The sequence below is a fragment of the Durio zibethinus genome, chromosome 21 (genome assembly GCF_047325235.1).
Source record: "Durio zibethinus cultivar Kanyao isolate XHJ-2024 chromosome 21, ASM4732523v1, whole genome shotgun sequence".
Lineage (NCBI taxonomy): Eukaryota > Viridiplantae > Streptophyta > Magnoliopsida > Malvales > Malvaceae > Durio > Durio zibethinus.
In genome coordinates this window covers 7,585,464-7,608,257 of record NC_143182.1, presented here as the reverse complement: position 1 = coordinate 7,608,257, position 22,794 = coordinate 7,585,464, and the positions used below count along the sequence as shown (strand labels likewise).

Below are 22,794 nucleotides of genomic sequence, written 5' to 3'. Positions count from 1 at the left end.
TGTTCATGCGAAAGTTGCCTAGTGAAAGGCATGGAACCTGCACAAAGCTGCGGCATTGATCGCCACAACACCATCTCAATCGTCGTCAAGTTGGTTTCGCCCTTATCAGACGCGAAAACCATGAAGCTGCAGGCCATGAAAAGCTATGACACGGTATGGCATGTCAAGGCACTAATTGATATGAAGGAGAGGATTACACCTAATCAGCAAATATAATCCACAATGGAACAGAACCAGAAGACAACAAAACTTTAGCAGCAAACAAGATCGGGAATGGGTCAATCCTGTATGTTTTTATTTGTCCCATGGGTCCGAACCATCCCAAACAGTGTGGTTCAAAGGTGACTGTGAAGGTGCCCTGTTGGAAGCCTGTAACGGTGGAGGTGCAACCATGGTACACGTCTCGACATGTCAAGACTTTCATGTAAAGCTTGACGGGTTTAATGTTATTGGATAAGTGTTTGCTGAAACACGGTGGAAAGCTTTTATATAACGATGATCACATCGACCTTTTTCACAACGAGTTGCCTAGTTATCTCGTCGTGACTCCTGTGTTTGGCCGACAATGACCAGGACTCGTTTATTACCTGGTTGGAACAAGATCTTGCAAGTTTTGATATAAGGGTTAGTGGTAGTGGTTTGGAAGAATACTTATGGTAAGCAAATCGAGTACTCTATATGATGTCAAGAAGATGATTGAGAAAGTTACTGATGTCGCACTGAATCAACAGACTCTTTTCCATAAAAAGAATATGGCCAGGCTTGAAGAGGATGATAAAACTCTAGGGTTTCACTCCATGAACGAGGGCTCTGAACTTTATGTACTTGGCTTGTCACCAAAGTTTACCATAAAGATGCCACAAGTTAGGGATACAGTTTATCTCAAAGCCAAAGGAATCAAATATGTCAGTGATATCAAGGATGGTATATTTGAGAAGTTGGGGATCCCACATAACAGCCAAAATCTTGTTTACCAAGGCCAGTTGCTTGAGGATTCCCAAATTCTAGAAGCCTTCGGCATTGATGGGGATTCTGTGGTTTATGCGATAATTGGATCCGATGATCAAACCAAAGAAGTGTCTCTGCATATAATGTATTTTGGTTTATTATTTTGTGACATCAATGTGAAACAGTGGTATACAATTTTAGATGTCAAGACCGTCATTGAGAGCCAGCTTGGAGTGCCAATTTGTGTGCAGGAGTTAGTTCACCAACATCAGCAACTCAAGGATTGGAAGCATCTATCAGATTACAATCTTAAAAATAGGGACAAAGTTTATCTGGAACTCAGAGGTTCTCCAGTGAAGTTAATTATCAATGTGCCTAGTGGAGGGGAAGGGGACAAGAACAAGGACAACATTTTGATTGAAGCCAGAAACACAGATACCATCAATGAAATTTTGAGTCGGATCCCTGAAGAGGAGATAGAAAAGATTTATGGTCAGCCATGTCTCTTCCACAACAACAATCCATTATTAGGCAACAAAATGCTGGCTCAATACGGAATTAATTTGTCTAGATGTATTCTTTCTCTAGGCAAACTGGTTCAAATAAATGTGACAGGAGCAGATGGCACAACCACAAAGGTAAACCCGAAACCTTCCTTTGATATCAAAACTGTGAAGCAAAAGATTGAACAAATATGTGGGATTCCGTATGAGCTACAAAGGCTTATCTACATCGATGATGATGAAGAACTTGAGCACGAGGCTGAGGATACGCTGAATTTGGCGCACTATGAGGCTGCTTTGAGGAATCTTTGGGATCTAAGGTGGAAATTTGGTGGTAGATCTTGGTCGTTCTTCTGGCCCTTCTACAGAGGCAACATGCTTGGTGCTGAACTCTGTCTTTACTAGGAATTTTATTTATTGGTTTTATTTGACTTAGCTTTCATCAGCGTAACAATTGCTCGAGAGAATAGTTTTTAGTTAATTGGCTGGAGGCTTGACTTGATTAGGTGAATGAATACGAGGAATTTTAGTTGTTTAGTTCGTTTTGTTGTTCAAGGCTTCCCAGCAAGAGCATTTTTTTTTTTAACTCTATCAAACAAAAATATTAACTGATTGTTTAGAATAATAGAGTATTTTTTTGCTGCTGCTACAATGAAGAAACCAATTGTTTGTGGCACTTGTCAGAAACGCCTGCCTAGCATTCAATTAGGAATTAAGATGCAGGGGAATTGAAAGGCCAAGTTTGGTAATTAGAATAAAATAATATTGAAATTTTGGTAAAAACTAATAAATTTAGACTCCATTTGTTTAGTAAAAAATAATTTTTATATTTTTAAATATTTATTTGAAAAAAATTAACTGATCAACATAAAATAACTTATTGATTAATTAAAAATAATATATATTTTAAATTGTCTTACACTTTTGAAAAGGAAAAGATATTTTTTGTAAAATAACTATCTACAAATAAAATTACTTAACAATACTATTAAGCGTAATTTTATTCCTATCGAACATTGAACATAACTTTTTAAGTTTAAATTTAATTTGATTCGATTTAAAATATTATTATATTAATAAATAATATTTTTATTTAATTTTATTTAAAAATTTAATATTAATATTAACCTTAAAATTTTTTTAATATTATAATGTTAAATACTTTTATAATTCTATTCAAGTAAAGTTTTGAATATAATATTTTAAATCGAAATTGAATTTGATTTTACTTAAATATTATTATATTAATATAAATATTTTATTTAATTTTAATTAAAATATTAACAATAAAAATCTTTTGATATTTTAATTTTAATTTTTTAATTTTTTATATTATTAAAATTAAAATTTTAATATTTTAAGAATAAATACTATTATATTATCATTTTTAGTATTTCTTATATTAACATAATATTTTAATATTAAATATTATTATTAAAATATAATTGTTTTTAATATTAATAATTTTAATAATAAATAATTTTTAATATTTTAAAAGTTATATTAATATTATTTGAAAAAAATTTTAAAAAAATAACCAAATACATCTCTCATTAACTCACCCAAATAACAAAAAATCTTTAATTTTTCATAAAATGTAAATATTTTTTAGAAATCATTTTTAAAAAATTATTTTCCACCAAACATTCATAACCATAATTATAAAATATATTCTATAATACATAGAAATTCTCTGGATATTAAAAGCGCACAAGAAAATGAGGTTTGCATATAACTAAACGACTTTCATAATGAATCCAATACAGAAGTTTGTCTAGCGTTCTTGGACATGCTTGTCTAAGGAAAAATCAAGAAGAGGAGGGTGGCATATTGAGATCAGCCTTGACGAAAGAGAGCTGTCGTTGCAAATGCAGAACCTGTCAAGGTCATAATAGGACAGACAGACATCTTTGAGATGAAATTTTACTTTTAATTAAACAAGATTTATTGCAATTGAATAACCAATATGAATCAGGCATGACCGTGAAAATTGAATTCTTAACCAAAAGCCTATGTACCTTTTGTTAGGATCTGTGACCTGCCTTTAGTGGCCAAAATAGTTGTCTACATCATACTTCGCAATTTAATACATCATACTTCGTAATTTAAAACATGAAATAAAGATATCATATAAAAATAATACAAACAAAGATACAAAATGAAATGATTTAAAATTTTATTAAAAACCATATAAGTTTAACAAAATTTTAAAAAAAATGTATTTTACATTTTTATAGCTACATAAATTATAACATGTAATTTTTTTATAGAATACGATAAAAATACACGAATTATCAATATTTTACACAAGAAGATTCATCAGCTCTAATGATGATGGCACCTAGAAGTCATTGAAAAAGAATTAATTACACTTTTGGTGTTGAATTTGAGAAAACATACAAATTGACATTTAAAGAAATAAAATACACAATTTGCACCATAAACTTTCAAATAATACAACAACACACTAAGCCTTATATCACACTAAGCCTTATATCTCATACTCCGAGATCGACCATATAAAAAACCAAATAAGAGAATCAAGTTAGGATATAATTTGAATCTTCTTGCATCACTCATTTCTATCAACAATCACCTTTTCATCTAATTTTTTAACCCTCATATCGTTCTTTATTACTTACATATATATCTTTCGTGGTTTACCTTTAGATGTTTTGCTAGATCTAAAGACTCAATTCTCTTAACTGGTGTCAGCTAGGCCTACGTTTCACATGTTCAAACCATTGCAAACCAACCTATCTCATCTTTTCTTCAATTCGAACTAACCTTAATTTTTCTTTGAATCTATTCATTTATGATTTTATCTCTTCTAATCTTACCACACGTCCATCTAAGCATCCTCCTCCCTGCTATGTTCATTTTCTTTTCATGTTGTTTCTTAACAGCCCAACACTCAATTTCATATAATAATGTAAGCCTTATAGTTGTTTTATACAATTTCGCTTTTAACTTTAAAGGCAAGTTGCGATCACACAAACCAAAGCACTTTGTCACTTCACCCATCATGCTTAAATCCTATGTTTGACATCTACTTCTATTTCAGTATCACTTTGAATAATTGATTCCAAATATCAAAACTGGCTACTCTTTAATACTCCCTCACCATCTAACTTAATCACACTAATACTTACTTCTTTGTGACTACTAAATTTGCATTCCATATATTCAGTTTTAGATCTACCCAATTTAAAACCTTGAGACTCCAATGTACTCCATAATTCTAATTTCGTATTAAAGGCATCACAAGTTTCAGCAACTAAGATTATATCATTGAGAAACAACATACAGCATGACACTTTATCTTGAATATGTGATATGAGTTCATCCATAACTAATGCAAAAAGAAAAGGACTTAATGCTAGGCCTTAATGTAATCCTGAGGTAATAAGAAAGCCATCTGTCATGCCCCCAACCATTCTCACATTTTAACTATGTTGATGTACTTAAGGTATTCTTTTCTTCATTAAGGCCTACCAAAGCACTTCTCGAGAAACTCTATCGTATGCGTTCTCCAAGTTGATAAATACCATATGTAGATCTTTATTTCTCACCCAAAAAGCCTCTAATAAAATCCTCAAAAGGTAGATCGCCTCTATTGTAGAACATCCTCGCATAAACTCAAATTAGTTTTCGAAATTAATGATCTCACATCATAACCTAAATTCAATTACTCTATTCCAAATAGTCTGACTTGTAAGTTTTATTCCTCGATAGTTCACACAATATTGTACATCACCTTTATTTTGTAAAAAGGCACAAGAGTGCTCTTTTTCCATTCTTTTGGCATCTTTTGGGTATGCCAAATTTTGTTGAAAAGATCCGTCAACCATCTTATCCCTATTTCACCCAAGCATTTTCAGACTTCGATCAAGATATCATCGAGTCCTACAGCTTTCTTTACTCTCATCATTCTCAAAGCCTCTTTAACTTCATAGCTTTTAATATTACGCTTAAACACACAATTTACATTCTGTGAAGGTATGTACAACCCACCTATATCATGCTTAAAACTGTTATTAAAGAGATTATTAAAATAATCTCTCCATCTTCTTTTAATCTCCTCATCCTTCACTAAAACTCCTCTGTCCTTGCCTTTGATGCATCTAATGCAATTAAGATCTCTACTCTTCTTATCCCTTTTCTTAGCAATTTTGAACAATGCATTTTCTCCAACTCTTGTCTCTAGTTTTCTATATAACACCTCATGGATCTTACTCTTTGAATCTTGAATAACCTTCTTGGTTTGTTTTTTTGTTGTCTTATACTTCCAATAACTCTACTCATCCCTATTATTTCATAAATTTTTATAACACTCCCCCCTAGCTTTAATTGCCTTTTTCACATCCTCGTTCCACCACCAAAATTCTTTTCCTAATGTGCCTTACCCTTAGATTCCCCAAGTGTCTTTTTAGCAACCCTTTAAATTTCAACTGTAATATTTTCCCACATTACTTCTACATCCTCATTGGTATTCTAATCAAATTCTTTTACTAATCTATCCCTAAACGCTGTCATTTTGTCCCCTTTCAAGTTCCACCACTTAGTACGTGGTTCATAACTTTGATGTCTCTTATTTGACCCCCTGAGATGGACAAATTCTAATATATCATTTTAATCCAAATTCTAATACTGTTAACGTGCTTATATGATATCTAATCAATATAATTTTGTTATATGCTTATCATTTGTAAAAAAAAAGTGTTAAATATTTTGTAAAATCTCCGTAGATATTATGTGAAAGTCATGTGACAAACAATAATTGACCGATCCTTAACAAATACTTTTATGGTTCAGATAAAAAATATATTTTTAATTTATATTGAAAAATATTGATAATATATGTGATGAACACATAACTTGATCATATTTGTCAAACATCACATATACAAGCTAATATGATTTGCAATATTAGAATTTAGATTAACATGATACATAATTTGAAAGTTTAGGTGCAACTGGTATATTTTATATCTTTAGGTATCAATTTGTATATTTTCTCAAAGTTGAGATACCAAAATGTAATTAACTCCATTGGAAAATGATTAAAGAAAAACCGATAAAGTCTATGCCTAAAAGGAAATACTAAGAATTTCATAAAAAAAAAGGAACCAGACATTACCTCCTCTTGGAGCAAAGTTGGTAGATTGTCAACGGATGTAAGGCCCTTCATCTCTGCCTGTAGCTTCTCCTCTTTAAGGCCCAGCCAGGTATCTTGAGGCAGGGAGAAAAGAAGTACCGTCAGACCATCCCCTATTGATGGATGTATACCACAACAACTATTTTGGTCAAAATCACAAAAACAACTGGGCTCTGTTTGAGATGATGGGATCAGCATATCAACCATTTGTTCAGTGCCATCAGTGATTACTGTGCCTGAAACCACTGTGACAGCTTCCTTACTCTCAGCTTTTAGAAGTTTTACAATCATATCTTTACAACACAATCCATTTGCTGACCTGATTTTCCCAGTTAGAAGTTTTGCTCCTTGACAACAAACATTTGCAGCAATGTCAGCTAACCCATCTTTGTAACCTGAAGGTGCCAAATTTTTACACAACGAGCTCTCAAATGCCAAATATCTCGTCACATGTTTGAATAGTTCAGTCTCTCGTATTTGTTTTAATACTTCTTCCTGAAATTTCAAATTAGTAACTTTTTTTGTTACTTTCTCTTCCAAGTCATGGAAAGAAATCAAAATAAGTGAAGCTCTAAATTGAAAATTCACACTCTTCAAAAGGAGGAATTAACAGGAAAGATAAATGGTAGTGCAGAGAAAGATAAACAAATATGCCCATCATACCTTGAGTGCAAGCCTTCCTTTCTCCTCTTCACTCAATACGGTACCGCCATCATCCTGTCTCCGAACCTCTGTAACCCACTGGATAAAATCTCGCAAATTGGAAGGTGCTAATCTAAATACAACACATAATACATCATCAACATCATTTAGATTCTTGGAAGTGAACAGAAGGGGAACATCTTCTGTCAAGTACTTAGCAACTGCGTTCCAACCCTCATGTCTACAGCTCTGCATTTGATCCACAATGGATGCAGTAACACTTATCACCTCTTTGAACAACAGAGTTCTAACGAACATAATGAAAGCAACAAAACAAAAAACAATTCAAGATTTGAAACGTACATAGAGATGGAAAAGGATCACAAATATCAACAGCAAAGAATGTAATATTTATCATATTATAAGAACTAAAATCTTATTTTTAGTTTAAGATTTTAAGCTCCCCTACATGTGTCCCAGGTTCAAATTTGCATTAAGTTATATTAAAGAGCATATTCAAAATTTTAATGCCACTTAATAATGAATCAAATTTCACAATTTGTTACTATTCTCTTTCAACTGTCATTATTTATTAAACTGATCCTTGAGGAGAAAGAAAGACTATTGTAAAGGATTTCTATCAAGACATAAAGATGGAGTTAGACGGGACTGAGCTGCCAATGATAAATTAAAGTACCACAGTGTAAAGAACAGATGTTGCTTTCTGAAGCCTTGAAATAACCATGAACCTGCAGAAAGCAAGCCTGAGTTGTGATTAGCAAATATTAACATCTAAATCACAACAGGAAGGTAGTAATAACTAATAACAAGCTAGCGAGTTTGAGATCTGACATATTTTACAACAATCCAATCAACCAATAAAGGGTAGATTGTAAAATAAAGCTAGAAACTTCAAACAATATGCAAATTCAAGTTGAGCATACTCGCATAGAAACAAAAAAATAAATAAATAAAAAGTAACAGGTAATAAAAGTAACAACCATTCAAAGCCTAACTTTATGAAGAGGAAAAAAATCAGATTACCCTCTGTGATGTCCGGTGTCTTTGTCGATAGTATTCATAGCGTCCCAAAGAAGCGATAGAGGAACCCAATGAGGAGGATATTTGAATCTAGCAACATCCAAAATCAGAACCATATCCTTTCCGGCATGGTAACCCCCTATTGGCGAAAAATGACCGGTTCCTGTCTGCAACCAGCTGCCATTTCAAATAGGTAAGACGCAAAAAAAGGTCAATAAGTTAATATATATTGAATTGTGGGTAATCGAAATGATTACCTGCTTGAAAACTGCTCTGTTATATGAGACAATCAAATGGCAATCCTCGGAAGAAGTACACGAAATCACGCGTTTCCGAAAGTCGTCAAGACTAGATTGATCGGTCCTGAAAGGTTCAACTTGAGCACCATTGCAAACAGCCAAACAAGCGACTTTCCCAAAAGTGACGCCTTGACTCTTGATTTTCTCCAGAGGCTCGCAGCAATCTAACATCGAATCATCGAACCATCTCCAAGGCCCTGATTAAATTGAAGGAAGAAATTTAATTACATAGAAAAAAGGAAAAAAGGGAAAGGAAATTACCTTTCCAGATTTTTCCAGGATCTATGGCAAGGGCGTTTAAGACCATGGCGAGGGTGGCAAGTCCGCAATACGCAGGCTCTGATTGCGTTTGGTAGTATGATATCAGTTTGAAAAATCCTTCCGCAGTTCCTCCTGCTAAAGCTTCCGTGAACAGTTGCTGTAAAAAAATTACAATTAAACTTTTTTAAAAAATAATAATAAATAAAGATTTAAAAAGATTAGAGAAAGACAAAGAGAAAGAGAGAAATTAGGGTTTTCTTCTGTACTTGCCTTTCCTTCCGGAGAAGGGAACTCGATTGCAGGAGGAGAGGGAAGAATTCTTCTGTAAAGACCCGCTAACGCCATTGTCTATGCTGCTTTTTTTTTTTTTTTTTTTGTTGCCCTCTCTAATTGTGACTTTCGAAACGGTAGTAGACTAGCAGTAGAAGTAGTTAGCGTTACGGTGCGGTCATGATACATATTAAGAAATGACCCCAACCAACTACGTGTCTAATCCGCGTGGAATGAACGCGAACCTAGACTGCAGTCAACTCCTAGTGCATTACATCTATACAATAGATCTGTCAGTATGAAAACTAACCCATAGATTCGTTGAATGACACCTGTTTAAGAATAAAAAAACCATTTTATCCCTTCATCAAAATAAAATATTATATAATAACAAATAAAAATAATCTCTTTTAATTAAAATTTATTTTAAAATGTATTTTATACCTGTCCAAACTAAACTTAATTGATTCACACCTATAACCAAATCAGATACTTTAGTCCTTTTATACAACCTGAAATTTTTTCTTCCCTCTCACCAAATACAACAATCAAACCAAATTTCATAAAAATTCAATTCCAAAAAATTTATGCTATTCACATTGCTTTAAATATTAAAATTAAAATTAAAATTCTTTAGAAAAAGGGAATAGCAAGATGCCAATGACTTCTGTCAGAATTTCAAAGGTTAAATTAAAAAAAAAAATACTACACCCATTAAAAGAAAAAAAAATCCTCTAATAAAGTTAGATTTGAGGCTCTATCAGTCAAATCTCAATAATAACATTCAAATGCAAACAAACGAAAAAAAAATTGATCAAACAATGTCAATACATAACATAGACGAGACATAGATCAGGGAGCAAAGAGCCAAGAACCTTAAGGTCTCGTGAGGTCGGCTTTAGTGGCTTGTGAGGAGGTGACAGTCGGTTCCGCGGAACACTGGGACAGGGAGCAAAGCCATAAACTCCAGCAAGATTAGGAGATACTGTTTCAAAAAAAAATCTTATAATTATCTAAATCTTTAATCTTATGACTTCTTTAAACTTTTAAAAAATTGAACAGTAAAAAATTAAAAGAAAAGGTTTAAGAGCAAAAAAACCCCTTTGCAATGAAATAAGAATTGAAGGGGAGAAGATCTGTACAACATCACATGGTTAAGGAAATAACTTTCTTTTTTGGATTTTTTAGACAAGTAGAAGGAAGAGAAATTATAAAGAAAAGATAGAAAATAGGTAATTATTTTATATTTATTTATTTATATTTTTAATAATGATTGATTGGACATATAAAAAACAAGTCATGCAAAGGAGGGGTCAAAAAAGAAAATAGGTGAAAAACTATTAAGAGAAAAAAACAAAAAATTAATTATTTTTTATTTTTTATGACTTTTTAAATTATTTTAGTTTTTTTTTTTTTTTCTCAGGAAGTTTAGATTTTTGAAAAAAAATTTGATATTTTTCATATATTATACTTTATTAGTAATGAAATAAGGATAGGAAGAGAGAAGATATGTACAACATTATATATGATAATTTGTATTTTTGTATTATATTTTATGTTATATTTAATATGTGTAATGATATAAATTATTAAAATATAAATATAAAATGAATTATAAAAGTGTTCAAATCATAAATAAGAATATGACACGTTTAATATGATGTTATATGTGACACAATATAATTAATATGTATATAATTAATTAGTTTAAATATAATACGAATAAATATGAATAATATAGATATACATAAATAAATACAATTAACACTAATATACATGAATAAAAATAACTAACACTACTATATACAAAAATATGATTAAAATAATAAATAACTATAAATTATTCATCATTTATAACTTAATAATTTTGACATATTAATAATATAAAAAAATACTTACATATTAAAAAAATAAAAAAATTTAATACTCATTTACTATGTATTTAATATATATATATATTTTTAAAATTTAATTTATATTACATAATTATATTCATTTTTAATATTAAATTCAAAATAATCAACTATTAAAAATTAAAAAATAAAATAATAATATATAAGACTAATATTAATATTAATATTTTATTTTTATTATTAATATTAATATAAAAAATAATGTTATAATAATTATTAAATGAATATTATAATTAAATGTTTAAAATAAATTTTTATATGAAATTAAATAACTAATTAAGTATCGTAATTAAAAGCTTTAAAATTAAAATAATCTTTATATGTATATATTAAATTAAAATAAATATAAAAATGTAATAAATGTGTTAAAAATATTAAATATATATTTGTATAAAGAGATTAAATCAAAAGTGTTATTTGTATCGTGTCACGCATTTAGATAAATCAAAATATATATAACATAAATTATATTGTATCGAAATTCATATCAACATGAATAAATACGAAACATATTTTTTTAAAACATATATATAATTTTTTATATCATTTTTATATCGTATCACTGTGTTGTATCTGAATTTATTAAGATTATACAACATCACTTCATGGTTAAGCAAATAACATTTCTTTTTATGGACTTTTTAGAGAAATAAAAGAAAGATAAATTATAAAAAAAAAAGATAAAAAATAATTATTTTATAATTATTTATTATGTTTTAATAATAATCGATTGGATATACAAAAAAAACAAGTCATACAAAGGGAGGGTCCAAAAAGAAAATGGATGAAAAACCATCAAGAGAGGAAAAAAACTGAAAATGAATAAAACTTTTTTATGACTATTTTAATTATTTTAGTTTTTGTTTTTTTTTTTTTTGGCTTAAGAAATTTGGATTTTTGAAAAAAATGATATTTTCCACTTATTATACTTTATTGGTAATATCTTCTATTATATTTATTTTTGAAATTTTCAAAACTTTAATATAATACTAGGATTTTACGTTGAATAAACTTCACTCCACAATGTCAAAAAAATATCATGAAAGTATTAGAGTGAAGTTTGCGTATAAAAATAATTATTGTCAGATAATTAATGAAAATAAAAGAAAAGCATTTGCTGAAAATAATAAGCGGTAAAGTGCACACATGTTAATGCGAAGGTCATTACGACTTTTTAATTTCACTCTCAAAATTTGTATCTAAATAAAAGCATCTATATTAAAAAAATCCTTTGAAGGTTTTAATATGCGACGCTTGTTTAATATTTTTAAATTGTCATTATACCCTTATTTATTATTTATTATATTATATTTAATTTTATTTGTTTGTTTTATTTTATTTTGTTTTGTTTTCATTTAATTATTTTTTTATTTTGTAAATTTATTATTTATTTAAATTTTAAATTAGGATAGGTTTTGATTAGTTAAAAAATAATAAATTTTAAATTTTGAAAAAAAATGTATTAAAATTTTTAAAACAAATAAAATATATAAATAATAAAATATTTAATAATAAAAAATGGTTAATTTTTTAAAAAAATTATGAGATATTTTTGAATATTACCCAAATTATGGAAAATTTTAGAAAGAATTTAATAAAAATAATTGACATTAATCTCCAAGCCAAAATAGAATTATTAAAATTTTGAAAAAAAATATTATTTCAAAGATGATAAAAATTTTGAAAATAAATAAAAATATTTCAAAAAATGAATTTTGTAGAAATCACGAATTATTATTTTTTATGAAATTTTTATATGAAAATATTTTTTAAAATTGACTTAAATCATGAGAAATTTTAGATAAAATTTTAAAAATGATAATTGACATTTAATTTCAAATAGTAAAAAATAAATGAGAAAAATTTATAAAAGTAATAAAATAAAATTGGGAATTAAAATTTAGACCTTTTAAAAAATTAAAAAAAATAATAAATCCTATAATAAAATTCTTAGAAATCATGAACAATTAATTTGATGAAAAATTTTTAGGTTAAAAAATATTTTTAAATGTGATTCAAATGATAAAATTTTTTATTAAATAAAATGACAAAACAATTTAATTAACCACACATAGCGGAAAATGAATACTAGTTAATTCTAGAATTTTCATTTTTCTACAATTATATACCAATATTAATTGCGAAATGGAGCTAATATTAGGATAATAGCATCTCACATTCTTTTGTTAAAATAAAAAATAAAATTTGTCTTCATTGGATGTATGGTAATGAGATAAGGGCAGTTTATTGCACCAACATTTTGCAGATAAGTAGGAAAATTGCTTCATCGTGATGCAGCATCCATACCACTCCCAAAACATGGAATTGCTTCAAAGGTTACTGCCTCTGAATGACGTTTCTTTCCACTTTGTCTTGAGGTCCCCGGAAACTCCCCTTGCCTCGTAACAATGATATTTCCGTCACAGGGGTAGCATTACTTGCCCCCCGGCTGTATTAAAAAGGGCAACACATTTCTATGGTGCTATCTAACTTTGTTACCAACAATATATACTATTGGAGAGAGAAATGAAGATAAAAAGGAAGAGAAGAAAAAGTATGCGAGGGGAAGATCGTGTAATAGGCTAGCATAAAGGTGCACCTAGATCTTCATCTACCTTATTCTCTTGACATTTCTTGAGAAGATGAAGCTGCCGTCGAAGGTGCAAAACCTGCCATACCAAAATTTGCGAGTAGTGAGAAAATCATTGAGAGACAGATTCATAGCTCATTGTGCTGCAGTAAGTTAGTAAACTTGCCAGACATTGCTCAAGCATTCAGCAATAAATCAAGGAATTCATGCTGGACATTGTTTTTTCTCTAGCGCGTATTGCAGTTAGTTCTCAACAAAACTGACATGTGCAAAGAGCATCCAGAAGGCAACTGACACTCGGTTAAATGCCATCCCCCAAACTTGGACATGTTCTCACTCAAAAGTCAAAAGAATGATAGCAGCAACCAAAACCTTATTTCCTTACCATGCCCATTTAGTAATTTTATTTTATAAATTAATCCACAAAAGGTTGCAAAAGAAGCAGAAAGATAAATAGACCACTATTATGTTGTTACCTCTTCCTGAAGCAAAATGGGAAGATTCTTGGTGGAGACAAGGGAATACATTTCACTCAAAAGCTTCTCATCTTTAATACCACCCCACGTTTCTGGAGGCAAGGCCAGCAGAAGAGCTGTTAGAACATCATTGCCAGCCGGGTAAATCCCAATGCAACTAGTTGGGCTAGAGCCACAACAATTCAGCTTTTTCAGGTATGAAGGAACCAGCACATCAACCCCCTGCTCAGAGCTACCATTTACAACTGTCCCAGACACAAAGGTAATAGGCTTGTCACCATTAGCCTTCAAGCTTGTAACACATGTTTCCCGACAGCAATACCTCTTTGGGGAACCAAACTTCCCATCCAAAAGTTCTGCCCCTTGGCAACAGACTGTGGCAGCAATGTCAGGCAGATTACTTTCACGACTTAAAGCCAGTGCATTTCTGCAGCATGAATTCACTGATGATAAAAATGTTACAACATGCTTAAAAAGGCTGGTTTCCTGTACTTGTTTCAACACCTCTTCCTGGAAGGGCAAAACAACTTTTAAGAAAGAACTATGGCAAACTGCACAAATACTAAAGGAAAAGAAAAATAAGACTGACTAGTGAAGTTTTACAGCACCTTTAGAGAAAGCCTTCCTTTCTCCTCTTGGCTAAGATTTTGACCACCATCCTCCCTTCTCCTAACTTCTGCAAGCCACTTGATGAACTCTTCAAAATTTGATGGGAGTGATGAGAAAACAACTGAGAGAACTTTATGAACATCTTTCACATCGTCTGACTTCACAAGATTAGGAACATCATCCATTAAATACTTCGCAACTTTGACCCAACTTTCATGCTTACAGCTCTGTGCAAAGAACAGACATATAATCCCTCATCAGAAAAGAGATAGAAATAGTTCAACATTTCAGCTCTAATATATTAAATCATACAGAGTAAACCCACAGGCAAACATAAGACTAGACAGACTTTCAAAACAAGGCAGGTGTAAAGCTATCCAAGACAAAGTCACTCTAGCACTACCAAACACACAGCACATGCATGATGCATCTGCCATCCAGAAGAGATGCAATTTTACCAAATAAACATGTAAACAATTTGTTGTTAACCCCTATAGTAAACCAAAATTCAAGAAACCACACCTAACTGCACTTGTTAGAGGATAAGCACAAAACAAATAAACAGTTCACCCAAATGCTAGTTTAATGATGAGAAAAAGAAGCCTAGTGTATTTTGGTGATAAATTTTTGTTTCTAGTGTTGTATCAAATGCATCTTAACTCTACTGCTGATGATATTAACTGTAACATTCAACAATCAGTCCACCCAGCCACCCCACATATACACCGAAAAGACATAGAAAAGAAGTTTGAATAATCATTTGAAAATACATATTGGCAAAATATGAAGAATTGCAGAATAGCAGCATTTCTGCAGGTATAATTTAAACTGTAAAGATAACAAAATTACCAGGGTATAAAGCAATCCTGGATCTCTGTGAGGTCTGGAAATTAGCATGAACCTAGCAAAAATAGATCAACCTAATGAGAATCAGCAATTAACACATCTTGGTATCCCAATAATAATACAGAAAAAAAAAATGAAAGGATTCAAAATTTTTAACAAACTAAAGAGTTTGGGACAGCAGTGCAGTTTGCAGCATCTCTCATTCCCAGTTTCTTACAACATATAGGCAAGCATGCATACAAGCTGAGGAAGCTCAAGCCTATAGCAATGTCTGTATCTTATAGTAATCTGTAACCAACCATTTTTAACAGAATCACAAATACACTAGATCTGGTAAACTAATTAATTTACTGGTCGACCTTCCATATGTTTGAATGCGACTTAATCATATTTCTGAAAATATTTCAGTCTTCCTCTAGCCTCCCCACCCAAGAAAAGCTGCTTGTTAAGGCCATTTTGCTTAGATAACATTGGACAACTAATTTGGAAAGCAGATATAAATGCATACCCTCTATGTTGCCCTGTTGCTTCATCAACATTATCCATGGCTTCCCAAAGAAGTGTCACAGGAACCCAATGAGGAGGATACTTAAAACGAGCAACATCTAAAATCAGGGCCATGTCCCTTCCAGCATGATAACCACCAATAGGAGAAAAATGGCCAGTGCCTGTCTGCAAAATATATAGCCAATTGGATCCACCACTTAAAAGATGTAGAAAGGATGCAATACACTTGATTTTATATTGGCAAAAGTCAATGAATAGATAGTCAAAAGCATGGCATCATAATCAAAATGGAAGACTTAACACATAAATGATAAATAATATTTGAGAATGGTAATTCCTAATTGCCTAGCTACTAAGTGATTAACCAAGGATCAATATATGCAATAATATTCAAATGATTTACAATGATAAACACAATTATGTACAAACACCTAATCAATGTCAAAGACAGCTGATCTCAAGTGGAAGAAAAGCTCAGATTGCTTGCATGTCACCCATTGTCACAGCATGAAAAAGTATACAATGAATACAAATAAGCCTAGTATTATTACATCCCAGGCCGCAAGCACATGAACTGATCTGTTAAATAACATTATACCAAATGAAAGAGCTGGGAAATATCCTTAGTATAAAGTTGAATATCACCTGTTTAAAAGTTGCCCTATGATATGATGAAATCACATGACAATCATCAGAAGTGGAACATCTCACAATAAAGTTGCGGAAGTCATCCAAGGTGCTTTGGTTTGTGCGGAAAGCTTCAACTTTCGCTCCAGCACAATGAGCCAAACATACAAGCTTCCCAAATGATATCCCTTTTTCTTTAACCTTTTCCAAAGGCTCACAACAATCAAGCATAGATTCATCGAACCACCTCCAAGGTCCTACAAAAGAAACTCATAACTGCTCGGTATCTACTTTTGGATGACAGAAAATGAATTCTGTTACTAATCTATCAAATACAATAAATAAGAAGTATAACCGTGATACATATCATTGAAACACTACTCCAGTCACAGGAGATGCGATTCAAACCAACCAAAATAATAGTAAATATAGATGTGAATCGGGCCATATCTAATACCAACTGCCAACAAAATTTAAATGTTACAAACACATTGCAAAATCGGCATCATACATTGGATGACAAGATATTAAATCATTTTCAAAGTTACAAAAACCATTTGCAGCATTACATTTAGACAACTTGAAATTCTTATAATTCCACTAAAAGTGCCATTCGCTCCTTCTAGCCTGCAAACACATTCTATTACCAATGATGAACATGATACAACAAATTCTGTTACATATAGAGAGATTGCTAAGTTGATGAATAAAATAATTTATAAAAAAAAAAACCTCTTTTGAGTGCACAGACGAGCTGAAAAATATATCCACTAAATTCTAGAACTTACCTTTCCATTTTCTTCCAGGGTCAATAGCAAGGGCATTCAAGACCATGGCAAGGCTGGCTAGCCCACAGTAAGCTGGCTCTGATTGTGTCTGGAAGTAAGATATCAACCTATAAAATCCTTCCATCGTCCCATTTTGAATAGCTTCAATGAAAAGTTGCTGCAGTTCGAATACATTACATGGAACTGAATTATTAACCATAAACATTAAAGAAAACTTCCCAATTGAAAAAATTGCAGTTTACAATTCCGTTAATTCTTTAATTGGAAATTACTACCAAAGACACATTGTTCAATTTGACCTAAAAATCAACAATTATCTTTTTGGCGGATGATGAAAAACCTTAAACAGCCGAGAGGTAAAAAATTGAGAACGTTGTGATTACCTTTCCATCGGAGGAAGCGAAATCGACCGCAGGAGGAGAAGGAAGGACTCGTTTATACAAACCAGCCATTGCCATCTTCATTTTGCTTTGTTTTTCTCGATTTATACTAATTCTGTTCTCTTTCTTTTTTGGGGGTAATTTTTGTTAGGTTTCTTCAAAAAGGAAATTGAATATTTTGTGCAATCAAAGCTTAATCAAATTTTAGATTCAGAGATTTAGGACTTGGCGAATTCAAAGCACCGCTGATACGCCGTTACGCCTGTCTTGATCACGGAGACACAAACACAAGACAAGAAGAGAGAAGAGACGGCGACGAAACGACGTGACGCGGCGCCCGCCTAAACAGTTTTCAAATAAGGAAAGGGAAATCTATTTATTTGGGGTTTTTTGAAGGGATTACGGCGGTTTTTTTGCAGCGAGCCAACGTCGTCAATGCCAAATTTTTAACTCAAGTCAACGTTCGTTTTGAAGAGAATTTCGTGGTAAATTGGTAAATTCCGTGCCAGGCCTTGGCCTATGTCTACGGATCGGACTTGGCTTCAATTTGGGCTGGACCTTTAAAATAAAATTTTGACTTTTGACTTTTTTTTATTTGTCTATGAATATTATTATGTAATATATATATATGTAACAGTTATTGATTTGACAATAGTAAGATCAGGTGATATACTTGGTTTGTATTTAAAAAATAATAATATAATAAAAATTTATTTTTTATAAGATCGTTCAAATATTTTAATAAAAAAAAAATTATCTTTAATTTATAAATGGTAATGTGTGGTTGAGAGTAGAAGTGTAAATAATATATTAGTACTCGTAAATTATTCAGGTTTGATTCGATTATTATCGAATCAAGCTCAAGTTCGAGTAGTTCAATTTATTGATTGAATCAAATTCGAGTATTCTAATACTGATTCGAATAGCTTACGAGTCTAATCAAGTTTTTATATTTAAATATATTTTTATTATTTTAATTTATAAAATATCTCAAATTTGATTTCGAGATCAAGTACAGATAATCGAATTATTGTCGAGTATACAAATCGAACTTATTTTTATATATTAATCGAGTGAGTTCGAGTAGTTCGATTTCGATTACGAATTGAATTTGAGTTAAAAAAATGAAACTTGATCGAGTTCAAATTCAGTATCGAGCCGCGAATTAAGAATCGAGCTCAAGCTTGAATTTCTCATTAATTATCGTCGAGTATATAAATCAAACTTATTTTATATATTAATCGAATGAGCTTGAGTAATTCGATTTCGATTACGAATTGAACTTGAGCTAGAAAAATGAAACTCAATCGAGTTCAAGTCCAGTATCGAGTCGCGAATTGAGAGTCGAACTCGAGTTTGAATTTCTCATTGTATCAACTCAACTAGGTTCAATTATACTCTTAGTTGAGAGCCCTTTTAAAAAATTTTTAAATCTTTTAGTATATATATATTTGATTAAATAAATTTAAATTGATCTCTAAATTAAAAATATTAATATTTTTTTATTTTTTTTATGATTTTATAATTTAATTTTGTTACTTGAAATTTAATTAAAGGGTTAAAATTACATTACTATTTATCTTTTTATTATATCCACTAATCATTATTTAAAAATCTTTAAAATTATTTATTTTAAATCACAATAATTTGATTTTAACTTTTTAATTTGATTTTAGCTTTCGTGTTATAGTGATTTTTTTTTTTTATAATTTTATAAACTCATCTTTTAATATATTTTTTAAGCATATATATATTTATATTAATAATATGATAAAATATATTTTTTATAGAATATAATAAATATGTTTTATAAAAACAAATTAAAACATAATATTAATTGCCCCCCTTAAAATCGAGTGTCAATATCTACCAATTGCACCTTTTAAAAATTAAATTAATGATTTAAATTATATAAATTTTTTAAAAAATTAAACTAATAAATAAAATCATCATATCGTAATCATTTTAACTTCAAATGTAAATAAAATATAAATATTTAATTTAATTTAATTCATAATATTATTTTTCATATCTTATAATAATTTTACGCACTAAATACAATTTAAGTTTTTATAATCATAATCAAATCTTATCAGTCTTATATACCTAAACAAGTAGTTATTGTTGTCATGTAGTTGCATATGGTGTAAAAACAACTAAATTTTGCATATTAACAAAAACTTACATTAACATTTATATAAAGTTTTACATCGAATATAGATTGAATAAATATTATCAATAAAATGAGTTTATTTAATGAAAGTCTAAATTAAAATTCTTATTTGTAATTAAAGTTAAATCAATCTTATTACTATGTATTTAATAAAAAATATTTCAATTGATAATGTAAAAATATTATAAACAACAAATTTTTGTTTTCTTCGGTTCAAAAGTTTGTAACACTCGTGCTTTTATATATTATACATAATAAGCTTATCAGATAATTATCCTTTAATAAGATTAATATATATATATATATATATATATATATAGATTTCAAGAAGATAATCTCAGGTTTTATCTTCTTGAAATCTGCAGTCTTTCTTTATATTAAACCCTTTAATTTCCTTATTTGGTTTCAATCAATAGCATTTGGAATCCCTTATAATTATTCAAACCTATTGGTTTCTTAAATTTTTTGAATCTACAGCAATATCCTCAATATTATCTTAAATTTCCTCAAAAAACCCAAAAGTCCAAACGCTTCAAATCAATACATCTCTATGGGATTTCGTCATGCTTGCATTTTTCAATCATTTATGGCCCCAAACAAATGGATTGTGATTTTATCACCAAATTCTGGACAACATCAAGCTACGTGTGGATCATCGCTTTCCATGCCAGTATCGCTTTTTCTACTTCAATCCAAAGCAGGTAAATCCATATTTTATATATCCAACTTTTTAAATAAACTCATATGATGATCGTTGTCTTAGATTTAAAATTGCAAGATTTGCAAGATTTTTTGTGTTGAATCTCTTCCAGTCGAATGTTTAAATCTTAAATTTAACAATTGCAGAAGCTTTCTCTCCTTTATCACAGATTTAATTCCGTCAATTTTTTTTTTTAGAATCCCATCAGCTCCAATTGGGTTTGTTCCACTTCCCAAAATGCCTAAACTCCTTCCTTTATCCAAACATTCCCGTCTTGTTTGCCTCTTGATTATTTACTTATTTATTAACAATTTGGATCTTCCAAAAGCCTTTTTGAGGAAACCAAAAAAACTAATACCCATTTTTTTTATCTTTGATTCTCTATACAGATTTTGTGTTTCTGAAAAGCATAAGCGGGAAAATTGTAAGTAATTTTTAAAATTTATATTTAGGAACTCATGATTTGTTGCTACATATGTTAACTTACTAACCCTTTTCTCATGCAGATTTAATGGGTTACAAAACCTTAAGCTCAAAGTCGAAAGGAATTGAACCAATAATTCAACTCTGAAATCTTTGATCTGTTTTAGTTTGTTCCAGTCATTGAGATTTGAAAAAACATGCTTATGTATGTATTGGCAGTAGGTATAACAATAGAAATGTACTTGTGTCTTATTCTATGTGTTTTGTTGAATATGAATGTTAATTTTAGGAATAGAAATTTATTCTTTTAATTTATAGTTTTTTAGTTTGATTACTGATGATTTTCATTGATATTAATTTTAAATGGTTTTTGGTTTAAAAAAGACAAAAAAAAAATGAAGATTATTGGATCAGTAGGCTGATTAAATTCCAAGGAGAAATTGAATTATTAGATCAGTAGTTGAATTTTTTTTTTTTATTAATCAAAGCGTTAAACTATTGTTGTTTTAAAAACAAAAATTTAGGAACATATACAGATTCTTTTAATTTGGGAGGTTCAATAAAGGTTTCTGTGCTTTTGTTTTATTCTTTCTTTTTGGTGTTAATTTGTGGGAGTATGTCACTCTTATGATGATGCTGGGTTTGCTTTGTGACAGATTGAAAGTTGATTTTCATTGCCAGTGGGTATGTATGACTCTATATGGGAACAAAGATGAGATTGTGAGAGCTTGGGATACCAACTGTGTTCAGGTTGTGCTTAACTTTGTTTATTTTTAATGTTTCTTTTGTTGGTACACAAGTTAAGAGTTTAAACTTTAATGTAATTAGAGATATCAGATTCTTCTCATTTATACATTTGAAAATATTTTTTCAATGAGTTGTTATAGATTGATGGAGTTTGATTGTGAATACTTAGAGACGAGGAAGGCATCATTCCTTCTAAAGTCAATATGCAGCTAAATGATGAAAAGCAATCTATAGTTTAGTTTTTGTAACCTTACATTCCTAATTACTGGAAACAAGACAGATGCAAGATGTATGATAGAGTGTTTAAGAAGCATGGAGGTCAGCAAATGCTTTTCAACAGGAGTGGTCATTTGTGAAAAGTATATCTCCCTATATTAATTTTTAATGTTATGCCTTCTAATGAAGGTTTTTTTATCTAGGTTTAACAACAAGGGATTATTGATAATCATAAGTTTCAAGCATTTCTTATGTAGACTATTACTGTTGATACTATACAAGAAAATTATACACCATCGCAACGCACGGATTGTTATCTAATATATATATATATATATATATATGTCATTTTATTAAGGGACCCTCCATTTTTTTTTATTTAATGACAAAGATTTATGGACTTCATTTATTATTATTTTTTTAAAGATTGGTACAAATTTAATGATTTAAAAAAAATATTTTTTTGCGATATTTTAATAAATTTAAACTTGTACAACAAAAAAAAAGTACACTTTCTCCGTTACTGAAACCAATCATATGGTGGTGACCCTCTATTTTTATTATTATTCTTATTATCATTGAATTAAAATCAAACTTTGAAAACCCATCAAGCTATTTACTTGTACAATCCAAAAGAAACTTTGTGTGTGGACAATTATGAGTTTAACTCCTCACGG

General features: G+C 30.1%; 3 protein-coding genes and 1 long non-coding RNA gene across 9 annotated transcripts; 2 read left to right on the top strand and 2 right to left on the bottom strand.

Moving 5' to 3' along the window:
- The first annotated feature begins 653 nt into the window (after window positions 1-653).
- LOC149512831 (polyubiquitin-like) lies at window positions 654-1,856 on the top strand. Its single transcript, XM_089751090.1, has one exon. The coding sequence runs from the start codon at window positions 654-656 to the stop codon at window positions 1,854-1,856; it is 1,203 nt and encodes a 400-aa protein (XP_089607216.1).
- Window positions 1,857-3,151: 1,295 nt separating this feature from the next.
- LOC111305318 (glutathione gamma-glutamylcysteinyltransferase 3-like) lies at window positions 3,152-9,282 on the bottom strand. Of its 5 annotated transcripts, none has more exons than XM_022902733.2 (8): window positions 9,123-9,282; window positions 8,853-9,009; window positions 8,550-8,788; window positions 8,296-8,459; window positions 7,949-8,015; window positions 7,273-7,500; window positions 6,592-7,104; window positions 3,152-3,328 (listed from the first exon to the last, which is right to left on the bottom strand). In XM_022902733.2, exons 1-8 carry the CDS (start codon window positions 9,195-9,197, stop codon window positions 3,260-3,262), a joined length of 1,512 nt encoding a protein of 503 aa, XP_022758468.2. In that variant the 5' UTR covers window positions 9,198-9,282; the 3' UTR covers window positions 3,152-3,259. The 5 variants fall into 5 exon arrangements, with proteins under 5 accessions (XP_022758468.2, XP_022758473.2, XP_089607039.1 ...); XM_022902738.2 differs by having other exon boundaries at window positions 7,949-8,000; XM_089750914.1 differs by lacking the exon at window positions 3,152-3,328 and adding an exon at window positions 3,604-3,792.
- Window positions 9,283-13,107: 3,825 nt separating this feature from the next.
- Window positions 13,108-18,205, bottom strand: LOC111305317 (glutathione gamma-glutamylcysteinyltransferase 1-like). 2 transcript variants are annotated; one of them, XM_022902731.2, is made up of 9 exons: window positions 17,862-18,205; window positions 17,479-17,635; window positions 16,709-16,947; window positions 16,065-16,228; window positions 15,560-15,611; window positions 14,710-14,937; window positions 14,102-14,611; window positions 13,651-13,704; window positions 13,108-13,484 (listed from the first exon to the last, which is right to left on the bottom strand). In XM_022902731.2, the coding sequence occupies exons 1-9, from the start codon at window positions 17,940-17,942 to the stop codon at window positions 13,470-13,472; spliced, it is 1,500 nt and encodes a 499-aa protein (XP_022758466.2). In that variant the 5' UTR covers window positions 17,943-18,205; the 3' UTR covers window positions 13,108-13,469. The 2 variants fall into 2 exon arrangements, with proteins under 2 accessions (XP_022758466.2, XP_022758465.2); XM_022902730.2 differs by having other exon boundaries at window positions 13,477-13,704.
- Window positions 18,206-20,350: 2,145 nt separating this feature from the next.
- LOC111306132 (uncharacterized) lies at window positions 20,351-22,028 on the top strand. The gene is made up of 3 exons (XR_016331759.1): window positions 20,351-20,732; window positions 21,121-21,155; window positions 21,811-22,028. It is a non-coding gene; the product is annotated as an uncharacterized LOC111306132 (long non-coding RNA).
- Window positions 22,029-22,794: the final 766 nt, after the last annotated feature.

Bases quoted from the DNA above. Each gene is read 5' to 3' on its own strand.
- LOC149512831 (XM_089751090.1), top strand. From the start codon at position 654: ATGGTAAGCAAATCGAGTACTCTATATGATGTCAAGAAGATGATTGAG.
- LOC111305318 (XM_022902733.2), bottom strand. From the start codon at position 9,197: ATGGCGTTAGCGGGTCTTTACAGAAGAATTCTTCCCTCTCCTCCTGCA. The intron at 8,789-8,852 runs GTAATTTCCTTT...CAATTTAATCAG, and splicing joins TCCTGGAAAAATCTGGAAAG to GGCCTTGGAGATGGTTCGAT. The intron at 8,016-8,295 runs GTAATCTGATTT...ATCACAACTCAG, and splicing joins GACACCGGACATCACAGAGG to GCTTGCTTTCTGCAGGTTCA.
- LOC111305317 (XM_022902730.2), bottom strand. From the start codon at position 17,942: ATGAAGATGGCAATGGCTGGTTTGTATAAACGAGTCCTTCCTTCTCCT. The intron at 16,948-17,478 runs GTAAGTTCTAGA...TTTCTTTTGTAG, and splicing joins CCCTGGAAGAAAATGGAAAG to GACCTTGGAGGTGGTTCGAT. The intron at 14,938-15,559 runs GTAATTTTGTTA...TTCTTTGCACAG, and splicing joins CAGGATTGCTTTATACCCTG to AGCTGTAAGCATGAAAGTTG.